General features: G+C 39.7%; 1 protein-coding gene across 3 annotated transcripts in view; it reads right to left on the bottom strand.

Annotated features, from left to right (window-relative positions):
* The window catches only part of KCNIP4 (potassium voltage-gated channel interacting protein 4), a 403,978-nt gene that overhangs the window by 98,382 nt on the left and 293,027 nt on the right, over positions 1–12,569 (bottom strand). For all 3 annotated transcript variants that reach the window (XM_026648010.1, XM_026648008.1, XM_026648009.1), the window contains one exon: positions 4,836–4,960. In XM_026648010.1, coding sequence (XP_026503795.1) covers positions 4,836–4,960 — 125 coding nt within the window. The remainder of the gene's footprint in view (positions 1–4,835; positions 4,961–12,569) is intronic.

Genomic DNA, 12,569 nt, shown 5'->3' with positions numbered 1-12,569 from the left:
TGGTTCTAGCAGGTTCCTGATTACTCTAGTGCAGCCCCTGCTCTGGTCACTCAGGGAACAGAAAACTACCCATCCAGTGACCAGTATATTTGCCCTCTACCAGACTCCTGTACCCCACTGGTCTGGGTCTGTCACAGCAGACATTCCGCATGTACACACATACCCCTTAGTTAGAAGCTGGAAGGTCCTGATCAATCAGTAGTGAGTTTTGGCAGGGTTACAAAATTAGCAAACACCAGTCAGATCCAGCCCAGCCGTGCATGCAGGGAGAAGATAGAGCTTCCCAGGGTAACCCAGACTGTCCCTTTTTTAAGCCCAGACAGTCCCTTTTTTAAGCCCTATCCTGGCCATCCCAACTTTTTTGACCACTTGCTCTTGCTAACTGATTAAATTGGCAAGAGCAAATAGGACAAATTCTCAATTTTGTCAAAAAAGTGAGGTGCGGGGGGGCAGTGGTGATGCCAGCCACATGCGGGGGGCGGGGGAGAGAGACAGGGCTCGGGCAGGGGCAGGTAGGACTTGAGCGAGCAGCAATGCCAGCCCCAGCCTTGCATGGGGGGGGGAAGGGGGAGGAAGGAAGACAGAACTAGAACAAGCAGCGATGCCAGCCGTGCGGGGAGGGGTTGGGGGAAGGAGGAGGAGGACAGTCAGAGCTTGGGGAAGCAGCGACAGCAGCCCCGCATGGGGAAAGAGGGGGGAGGGGGAGAGGGCTCAGGCGAGCAGCTCGGGCCAGCCCCGTGCAGTGTCCCATTTTCCCTTTGGGAAATATGGTCATCCTAGGGTTGGATCTCAATACAGCTTCCTGTAATTTTACAGAAATCAGTGGGATTGAGACTGGGAAAACAGTATAAAGGAGGAATTGCAGATCGGAGGCAAAATGTCTTTGTGAAGTATATTATTACATCATTGAATTAGAGATAGTATGTGAGCCCACAGCCTCAGTTATCACCAAGGTTTTTTTTCTGTCTTACTTGATGTTGTTTATGTGGATGCTGAAACAACTGGCTATGTGGTACAACTAAATGTTTTATTTAACTGCCACTATAATACCTAGGGCAGGCCTACGTGGAAGCAGAAGATTTCTGATTGTCAGAAGTCCCAATCCCTGTATTTATTTTGTAAGGGACTAGGCACTGTGTTATATTCTTCATGTTAAAGGAAAACAAGAAATCTCTAGTTAGTGATTGCTCAATCTCGGGTGGCTGAACCCCACTTGTCCCTCTAAGAAGTTGGACGCTGACTGCTCGGGGGTCGCATAACTAGTACGAAGGGCAGGGACTTAATCAACGTGAGCTTATGACCCGCACTTACTGGGAATTGCTCGTTCATGGGGAATAATTGCAATCCCCGATCCCCATCACGAATGGGGTTCAACGGGTTACCCGCACCTGTCGGCGTAGGGTAGACACATGCTGAGCCAGTCAGTGTAGCTAGTTAGTGATGTTAGTCTCACTAGGGTACATTGTAACTGCTGTGCTGTAATGGTTTATCTTTGGAATGTTACTCATAAAAAGGAATTTGAAATTATTAATTGTGTGTGTGCATAACTGTCTTATGGTAAAGGCTGGTACTGGATTCCTAAGAAGAAAAAGAAAGTGAATCCTATTACAATTTCAACTTTTAGTATTTAGAGGGTTCCTATAGTAAATCAAGCTCTTGCAAGGATAAGAATTCATGGTCTCTGCAAATACTTTAAGTCAGAAAGAAGGATTCTATAGCATAGAATTGGTAAGTAAATTGACTTACCTCCTCTCTACGTAGGTTCCACAAGCAACATAAATTAAACTGAAAAAGGCACCATCTCCTTTTTATAAGAATAAGAGTCTCCACTGGGGTGGAGGGGTTTACATTGGTATAATTATGTTGATTTAAATTCACAACTTAGCTTATACCAATATAAGTTTCCCACTCAGGCAAAACCTGAGTATACACGACAGACAAGGCGTGGAGGAAATGGAAAGAACCAGACTTATGGCTTGCAAATGTCATGCTGTGCCACATTTTTGTTTGTGTGTATGGTTTTGTTAGGAGGAGATTTGGTAAAGGGAAAGAAAGGAAGGGAGTAGGGACACTGAAGGGAATTAGGTAAGGGGGATGGGGCAGGAGGGAAGAGGGAGACAAGGAAGGAGGAGAACATGGAGGGCAGGTGTAGTGAGACAAAGACTGTGTAGGATGTGGTTGGAACAAACAGCCAATCAGCACAGGGGCAAAAACATCCAGAGTCAAATCTGCAAAAGCATTCTAACGACAACATTGGTGTCCAGTACCTGCTAAGGCTGCTTGAACTCCATTTGATAAAATGTGTAAGGATGATAGAATAGACAGACTAATATTTGTGGCTCAGTACATGCAAGATATCTGTGTAGTACAGGTGCACTTGATCCACTCACGCTATGAGGAAGTTGGGGATCTTTGGCCCCAACACCAAACGTTGCAGCTAGAATTTATTACTACAATGTATAAAAACAAAACCCCAGATTCAACTGTGAACTTTGGAAAGAATCCAGTTCTGAATTCTGTGGCTTGGGCTAGCTTCTGTTGCTGCGGCAGATGTTACTTTCCTAACAGTCTGTAAGACTGAAACATCCATTGCAGCAGTTTTGGAGACAACTGATAAGTTTACCGCGATAAACTGAATAAAGAAAAACTGCAGCTCATGCTCATTAACTCCAGATATTCAAAACTTGCATCTCTTGGATTATCATGGACGATAAGGGAATGAAATATCTGAGGAAGGATGTATTAACATGATAAAACATATCTGATGCATCTTGGAATGTAAAAGGGGAAAATAAGTATAAGGGATGGAACTCCTGTTTTAGGCTTTATTGAAAATCCTCATAATATTTCCTTATAACCAACACTTTCTACATACATGTTTCTACATTCAAGAAAATATTCAGATCCAAAAAGACTCAAAAAGCTAGAAACTGCTCTTTTGGAAACATACAGGAAGCCTTGGAAACATACAGGAAGCCTCAATTTGCCCACCTTACAGCTCTTAAAACTTTAGAGAACATTACCTCAGGATTCGCAATAGCTAGAGAATACTGTGAAGAACAAGGGAATGTTCTCTAGTTATCTAAAGAAGTTGGAAAGCTTTTAAGAGCAATCACTCTTAATCACTACAATACCAATGTCAGATACCCACTGGTGTCAGGAATGATATTCAGTCAGGATGCCCTAAGGGTCTGACTGTATTTTATTTGCATTTGGGTTTTTCAGTGAAAACCTTTTGTTTAAGAAGAAATTTCATCTAGACTTCTTTCATTACAAATTATATGAAATCTGAAATCTGTAAGGTTTACTGTTTCTTCCAAGTGCCTGCCATTAAAAAAATATTATTATACTTCATTTTGTCATTGTGCTATCAGTATGCTATTAGTGGTACTACATCTAACTTCTTATATTTCATTTTTATAGTAAATGTCAAGTGAAGGTCAAAAGAAAAACTAAATCAAAAGGGCCATAAAAGAAGGCTGCATATATTTTTGCATTCATCTGAACACAAGCCTCAGCTCAGTGACTGGAAATTGCTCACTGATGACTGGTGAACAACTCCAATTCATATTATTCAAGCTCATTCAAAATCAAGCATCTTGGCTCAATGTTAATTGCATATAATGTCATATAAAAGCATTCATAAAATAATCTAAAACAAAACAAAAAACACACTTCTTGATACTTTCTGGTAGACACTCAAGGGTTTAGACTCAGAAATAACTTCATTCAGCTCTGTGGGACAATAACTGCTTTCAGATGCACATGTAATTCCCTCTGATTCAGTTTGTGCAAAATACTACCATTTTGATTTGATGTTGTTGACCACTTTGCACAGGTTTAAATGATAAAATAAGGTGCAAGAAGATAGTGGAGAAACAAGCCTCATGTCTTTGGTTAAAAATGACTAATTTGTGCATGTTAAAATAGCTAATAGTAGGACAGTTTATGTAATCCAGTGAATGTAAAAGAAACCTATTTGAAATTCACAAAGAAACACAAAAAATTGTACATCAGGGCTACAGCCATTACCTGTTTCATACTAAGGTTTACAACAATTTACCATTTAGGAACATTAATAAAAGTTTGCGCTTACATAGTGACTCATGTAAGAATCTCAAAATGATTCACATACATTAATTAATTAAGCCTCACATTACTTCTGTGAGGTAGATATCATCCTGCTGAGAAAACCAATGCAAACAGAGGTTAAATAACTTGCCAAAAATAACACTGCAAATCAATGGCACAGTTAGGAGAACAAGAATATGAGTCTATGGTCTAACCACACTTCTTTCCATTTCTCCATTTTTGTTTCTAAAACAGTACATCTATTAAACTTTGAGATGGGCTTAAGCTGCACAGTTTAGATCCAAACCCATTTCCAAACTTTCACACAATTTGAAGATGTTCAGATTTAGGTTTGTGATTTAGTCTATTGTAGAGATAAGGACCATAACTTGGTGCCTGAGCCAAATTTGGATCAGAACTTCCACAAAATTCTGATGTTTTTCTACCCAGAGTCTGACATGGACTTATTTCTCATTAAGCAAACTTTTGCATATCTAGAGCACATCTATCAGTATTTAACCACAAACAATAAAAACCTCCTACAAATTGAACAGTCAAGCTTATGCATAGCTTGAACATCTTATCTTGTTTATGGCAAACACTGTATTTTTTGATTTTGCTAAATTGACCAGATACATAGTATCTTGTTATTTAAATCCACAAACACTTTCATTGTGCATTCCATTCATATACCATTTCTGATTTTGTTGTGGGTTGCATGCTGCTACTTAAGGTGACAATAAAGTCAGAAAGAAAGTGCTTACATTCTTGAATCCTCTATACAGAATCTGAAGTTCCTTCTTTGTGAATTTGCTCTGTGCTTCCAGCAGTTCAAGAGCCTCAGGCCGATGCCGCACGGTGGCTATTTCCATTTCATCTTCTACACTGTCTACAGAACAGAAAGAAAGCTCAACAAGAATATACGTGACACAGAAATACCTGCTCATTGCATAAACAGAAATATTAAATTAGACTCTTTAGGGAAAAGGCATTTACAACACTGAAGAAAGAGGACATTGTGAACTCACTGGGGCAGGGATTGTGTCTACTTCTAGGGTTGAACAGCACCTCATACAATGAGGACCCAATCCTGATGAGCACGCCTGGACAGTGCCATAATATAAACATTAAATAATAATAATGCACAGCAAGGAAGAATCCTGAAGGTTATGCATGACCTCCCTGATAGGTCTTTTTCTGTCTCTAATGCTTATGATTTTATGCTAGCAAAAATAACTCAAGTTTCACAAAGTAGCATTGTCACCAGGATCTAGCTACAGGAATCTTCTGTCTAACTCATTGATTAGTTAATGAATGGGGGTTTGCAGCTTTGGGCTGGAGCATGTATGTGTTAGCCTATTGTCCTAAAGACCAAGGTGGTATTTGGGGAATTCTGTAAGACATCATTGGGTTGGCGTTTCATAACTGAGGTAGACCTTACTGATGTATATAGGTACAAGGTAGCCTCCTGGATAATCCTGTCTTTACATGGGTGGGAAGCTAGTTGGGGGATTTGCCAACTTGAGCACTTGTAGACCTCCAAGGCTTCCAGCAGAGCATAAGATTACAAGGAGTGAGAACTGGCAGATATCCATTTGATTAACTTGTTTGAGTTAAATAAAAAGTTTAATAAAGTTGCTGCAAAGGCCTTTACACCACAAATACAGTGCTGAGAGTTGTATTGTTGCTTCATGCCTCTGATCCTAGCAAAAGAAATGTTTAAAAAAAAATTGTTTCACGGTATTTTGAAATAATCACAGCACAGTGCAATTTCTGTAGTGCTCTAGGGACAAATTTATTGAATTCACTACCTTGTTCTAGTGTAATAGTTGATCCCTCTATAGATATGTAATCTGAGCCAAAAAACAAAAAACAAACATACATAACAATTCTTAGCTCATACAAAGCACAAAATGCAGAGACATCGTTGTTTCAGAAGGCCCAATGCCCATACAGTATTATTGGGAAATTTTATTAAATCTATTATTCCATGATCAAACATTCTTAAAACATATTACTTAAGTAGTGTTACACTTTAGGAAGCTCTCACTGCCAGGCCATATTTTGTTCTGACATTTGCTATAACAGTGACTTCCAGCTGCCAGGCTGAAATCTGGCATCAGGAGGTTGATTTCAACCAAACAATAAAAATGAAACCCCAGTTTAAAAAACAGCGCATCCCCTGTAATATATAAACACACACAATACTACTGCAAACTCAGCTGTACCACTTAATGTAATTGCACTGTTTTGGCAAGCCTTCTAGTGCTGCTGGCACTAGAACAGAAGATCTAACTTTTAAAGAAGAATTTGGGAGGAGGAAAGGAAGAAAAACATGCTTTAAAAATGTGAATAGCTTTGGAAATGTTTGGTGTCCACCAGATGGTCCAATGGGTAAGGCACTAACTGAGATCTTGGGAGATGAGGGTTCAATTCTCTGCTTCACTGCAGACCTTTCTATGTGACCTCAGGCTAGTCACTTAGTCTTCCTGTGTGTCAGAAACCCATATGCAAAATGTGAATACTTCACAGGGATATTATACATTTAAGATTATGAGGTGCTCAGCTGCTATGGTAACCTTAGATAGAGCTGTAATAACACCATTCACAAACATTAGTTCACATTTCAAACAGCTGATCATTTCAGCTATGCTCATGCCCTCTTTTCTCCTCTGTTCTGGAACATTTGCATGGAAAAATTTGCATTCACTGTACTTAGGGGAATGGCAGCTCTTCATATAAATACCAGTATTATCACGGAAATAAGGGTATTTGTGTGCAAACAAGAGTATTCATTATTCACTGTTCATCAGTATTCCTCTGCTTAAATGTTTCAGTCATCCAGTCATGAAGTAAAAATAATATTATGTGATTTAGGTGACAATGTCTGAAGTCTTTAGTGACTACCTATAGATAAAGAATTAATTCACAGAAATAAAAATCCTTTCAAGAATGACAATCCTGTCCAGAATGATTCACAAGTGTGACCTTCATTAGATAATTTATTTGCAAGCAATTGTTTATCCAGATCTAGTGCCCAAGATTCCTCTTTTTTGCATCTGGTTTGTGCTGCCAGGCTTTTGGCGTCATTTCCAGAATCACTGCCTCAAAGAGATATTTTAAAAAAAATATTTTGTAACATCAGACACAACTCATTTGGTGATGCCTTGGAGGTAAGACTTACGGCAAAGGTAGCTGAAAGGCAGGGTCCAAGCCCCAATCCAGCCAAAAGATACCATGTACTATGTGGCCACCAACCTCTGAAATATTGAAATGAGGCACACACAGACTAAGGCTTTCAGGATACAATGATGCATCTCATTCTGAGCAGCATCTGTTCAGACCAGATGGATTACTGTATGCCGGAATCTGTAGTGTCTCTGCAAACCTCATCTCCCTATCAAAGATGAAGATGAGTGCAGGGCCGGTGCAACCCATAAGGTGACCTAGGCGGTCGCCTAGGGTGCTAGCATTTGGGGGGTGGCATTTCGGGTCCTTCGGCACCGACCGGATCTTCGGCCACCCCAGTCGCCATCGGCATTTAGGCGGAGGGAGCTGGGGCAGGGGGGCGCGGGGAGGGCCGCCTGCAGCAAGTAAGCGGGGGGGCGGCATGCAGGGGAACCGCTTCCCGCCCCAGCTCACCTCTGCTCCGCCTCCTCCCCTGAGCACGCCACCCCACTCTGCTTCTCTCCCTCCCAGGCTTGTGGCGCCAAACAGCTGATTGAAACAGGATGTCAGTGATGCAGGACAGAAACAGTATGGGACATCAAAAATTGATTCTCATAAGTCGTTTATATCTTCACTGTAGCCTTCTCCTTTGTCTAGATGTTCTGTCTGTATTCTCTACGTACACTGACTTTATATATTGAAGATGCTCGTGTCAAAACTTTTCAGCTCTCATTGTATACAGAAAGATTTATCATGCTAAGAAGCACAAAACTGTTCTACTTAGATCACTTATTTACAGATGCCATTATATCCAATTAGTGCAATAACATGCTACCCTGGTTTATGACAACGATTATGCATGGCACACTGAAGATTAGAATATTTTCAATTAAAAATTAAAGGCTTTTTTTCTCCCCAATGCAATTCAAATCTTTCAATTTGCATTTGAAAATTAAATCTTGCATTCTTACAACAAAAGAACCAGTTAGCTCCGCCATTCAATATTCATGAGTTTGTAAGCACTTCCGTTACAAACCCTAATTTTCTTGATAAATGGCCTGTGAAAATTTGCTGGAACTTGTCATGCAAAGTCTAAGCCTAAGTGATACATTTTTACAAAAATCAAATTTGATTTACACTGGTTTGCAGTATAAAGATTGTGCACGGGAATTAATTCAGTAGAAGGACTTCTACAGCCTCATCCTATTTACATGGAAATCAATGTCAGTTTGATCATTAAGGGTCTGACTGTCAAAGGTGCTGAGCAATCACTGACTTCAGTGGAAGTTAAGGATGCTGAATATGGCTAAGGATCACATGATAAGTTCCTCAGAAGTAGGACTTTTGTATTCTTCCAGTGGCATAATAAAACTTTACTGTATCAAACAGCAGATCCAGTCTGTTCCTAAAAAACTCCCACATTTTATAACAGGACCTTGAGAAGCATGTGTTTGGGTTTCAGGAATCTGCATTTTTGGTTTCTCCAAGCCATTACTTATCTGTGTCAGCACCATTACACAAAAGTGTCTATAAAGGGAAATGAACAGTAAAACAGTCATTCAAATCTATAGAAGGAATTTTGTTGCACAACAGATTAAAAACATCGCCCTGTTTAAAATTTAGCCAACATACTCGAGAGAACACCACTAGTACCAAGGAATCTTCAGTGAACACAAGTGAGTAGGGTATGCTCAATTTTACTTTTAATCTGGAAGATGGAATTTTCAACAACATGGTTCCCAATAGTCCCATTCGGGGGCATTTTACTCACAGGGAAGACAAAAAAATACTTCTTGCAGCACCCAAGGATTTCCTTAGAGGTTTATGCTGCTACTTATTACTCTTTTTTACTGTTTATAAAGTTCTATAAGAAATTCCACTTTGCAGCCTATCATCGGTGTAGCTAACTCATAATTTTATCATAAATCTGATGATATGTGGTCATTTTCGTAAAGCCCCAATTCTTGGAATCATGGGATTGAATGAGAACTTCAGCTTCCTTTTTCAAACAAAGCAAGTTTCTAGTCCTCATGGTAGCACAGAAAAGCTTGAAAAATGAACCCTAAAAGATGGGGCACATAGCTGGCCAAGGAATGGAGAACATAAAGGCTACTTTTGCACCTCCCCACCCCCAAACTATAAGGACTTAATATTGAACAAATATTATAATTTTGCATAAAAACAAATCTTTCCCTTATATGTAAAAAATAATCTATACTGTATATGAATGGTATATTTACTAATTATTGTAATGGAAGAAAAGGACCAGGCCTTAAAGGTCACCTGCATTCACACTATTGAAATCTTCCACTAATTACAGGTCAAATTTAGTGTTTAGATTAAACTGACTAAGTAATCAACCTGAGAACAAGCAACTGTTGAAAAGTTACCAGTACTTTATGTCCTGATGACTATTTACACATTTAAATGGGCCATACCTTAGGCAGTTACAGACTTTCACCAGAAATGCACACTCTAAGCATCCGAAGAAGTGAGGTTTTTACTCACGAAAGCTTATGCCCAAATAAATCTGTTAGTCTTTAAGGTGCCACCAGACTCCTTGTTGTTTTTGTAGATACAGACTAACACGGCTACCCCCTGATACTTGACACTCTAAGCAGCCATTTGTGAACAATTTGACAGCCTAAAGAGACTTTACTAGCTTTAATACAAGATAAATTCATCCATACAGTAAATGGTAAGGCAAGAGGCAAACACAGACACTGAAATGTTGAACACTGTCTGGGTTTTTCTTTAACACTAAAAATGTATATTGCATTTTAATGATTCATCAAATTATATTATACAATAGTGTGGTGATGATGGCTCCATATTAATAAGAAATTTAGTCTAATACACTTGTCACATTGTATTTCTGTATTCTTTTATACTAATAACTTCTCAGTAAACAAGACCATAGTGAGACTTCTTTATAAAGAACAAATTACACTGATTGAAAGTGCTGTATTTCAGAAATATTATTTATCTGGTATTACATTTAGTATACAGCATCTTTTTTTTTTTTTTTAATATGTTGGCTACACAATCACACAAATTGGAGTCTGAGGGCACTCAAACACTTAAAATGCTGCAGTGGTGCAGTAGCACTGATGCACCTGTGCTGCTTTAGCGCTTCAATGAAGATGCTACTTAGCCCTCCTGCTGACATAGTGCTGTCTACACTGGGAGTGAGGTTGCTCTAACTGCATTGCTCAGGGTGCGGATTTTTTGCATACCAAGCAATGTAGTTCTACTGATGTAAGTTTAGAGTGTAGACCTGGCCTGAGGCAGAAAACCTACATTCTTAAATATGCAGTGAAACTGTGTGAAAGTACATGTATTTATATACAAAGGGCTTATAATTTTAGTGGCATTAATGAAAAGTTAAAACCGCCCATATCAATTCTCTGGATTCTAGAGTGTAAGGGCTTAAAGTATTTAATTAGTTTTTCTACAGGAAATGTCAGGGTACATATTAAATGACCTAAGAAAGAAAAACTGGCACACATTTACCCCTTAAAGTTTTATGTGAAGTATTCTTACAGTTGTAATGCTCTTCTATTTTTAAGTGGTTTTTTTACACTGGTTTCAGAAACTATTTGCCAGATAAGCTACATTTTGAAAATTTTTCAGTTCACCAAATGTGGGAAAAGGTTAACAGCAATATAAAACACACCAACTTACTCTTTAAACAGTGGCATTTAGAGAAGTATTTCCAAAAGCTGGGCACTAAGTTGTGCCTCCCAAATTACGTATGCACACATTTGCGTACATAAAATCCAAATGTATATATTACGATCAAGTAACTGCATGCACACAAACTATTGATTTTTGGTACATTTTTGGCACCAATTCAGTAAAGCATTCAAGCACAGGTATGACGCTGGCAGACCAGGTGCCAGCTCATGCCAAGGCCCTGGGCCTCCCTGAACATTGACAAATACATAGCTGGAGACTAATCTGGCTCACCTGTATGTTAGTATAATTAAAATAGATATTATGTATGTATGTAATGTTTAGTTATTATGTATGTATCTAATGTTTAGACTTTATGGAATGCTTGTAGGATGCTGCATGTATAAATCCTACTCATAATATCTGTATCCCATGGTATAGGGGAATATTGAAATATTTGCTCTGTAACTATAAAAATGTTTGCTAAGACTATAAGTCCCCCACAGTCACAGGAGAAGAATTACCAAGTGTGAAATACCAGTTCACCACAAGAGGTATTATCTTTGAGGTCTACAGACATCAGAGAAGCCATTGTGGACCAAAGACTTTGTTGATTGCTTCCATCACAGCTTGAATACTGGGGGGAAGGAAATAAAAATGTCATTTAAGGAGAGCTTATTATTCCTATACTGCTTGAATTCATAAGCATAAACAAGGATTCCTCAACTGTTTAGCTTGGGTTAGCCCTAAAAGACATATAAAGTTTGCTTATTATAGAAGTTCTATTATTATTTAGAATTTAAGACGTGTGTGTGTGTGTGTGTGTGTGTGTGTGTCCCCTGCTTTAACCTTGTAAATAACTCATTTATTTTTCCCTGTTAATAAAGCTTTAGTTAGTTTGTTACAGGACTGGCTACAAGCACTATCTTTGGTGTGTGATTAAGGATGCCAATTGACCTCGGGTAAGTGACTGGTACCTTAGGACTCAGAGCAACCTCAGAGTATTTTGTGATCTCTCGTGTAAAGTGACCATCGAAATCAGCTTCTGCACCAAATGACTGGAGGATAGCTAATGTGACGCCAATTTTTAAAAAGGATTCCAGAGGTGACCCTGGCAATTACAGGCCGGTAAGCCTGACTTCAGTACTGGGCAAACTGGTTGAAATTATAGTAAAGAACAACATTGTCAGCCACATAGATGAACATAATTTGTTGGGGAATAATCAACATGGTTTTAGTAAAGGGAAATCATGCCTCACCAATCTGCTAGAATTCTTTGATGGGGTCAACAAGCATGTGGACAAGGGGGATCCAGTGGATAGAGTGTATTTAGATTTTCATAAAGCTTTTGACAAGGTCCCTCACCAAAGGCTTTTAAGCAAAGTAAGCTGTCATGGGATAAGAGTAGGGTTACCATATGTGGAGTGTCCCAAAAGAGGACACTCCACGGGGCCCCGGCCCCGCCCCCCGCCCCGCCCATGCCCACGCCCAAACCCCGCCCCCTCCCCCAAAGTCCCCGCCCCAACTCCGCCCCCTCCCCTGCTTCCCGCGAACATTTGATTCGCGGGAAGCAGGCAGCAGGTAAGGGGGGGGGGGGAGGGAGGTGAGGCGGCGCGGCGCGGGCCAGCCCCCGGCCCCCCGTGGAGTGTCCCAAA

This window comes from Terrapene carolina, unplaced genomic scaffold (genome assembly GCF_002925995.2).
Source record: "Terrapene carolina triunguis isolate 2854851 unplaced genomic scaffold, T_m_triunguis-2.0 Scaffold66, whole genome shotgun sequence".
Classification (NCBI taxonomy): Eukaryota; Metazoa; Chordata; order Testudines; family Emydidae; genus Terrapene; species Terrapene triunguis.
The sequence above is the reverse complement of the archived record's forward strand: the minus strand, read 5'-3'. Positions and strand labels throughout refer to the sequence as shown.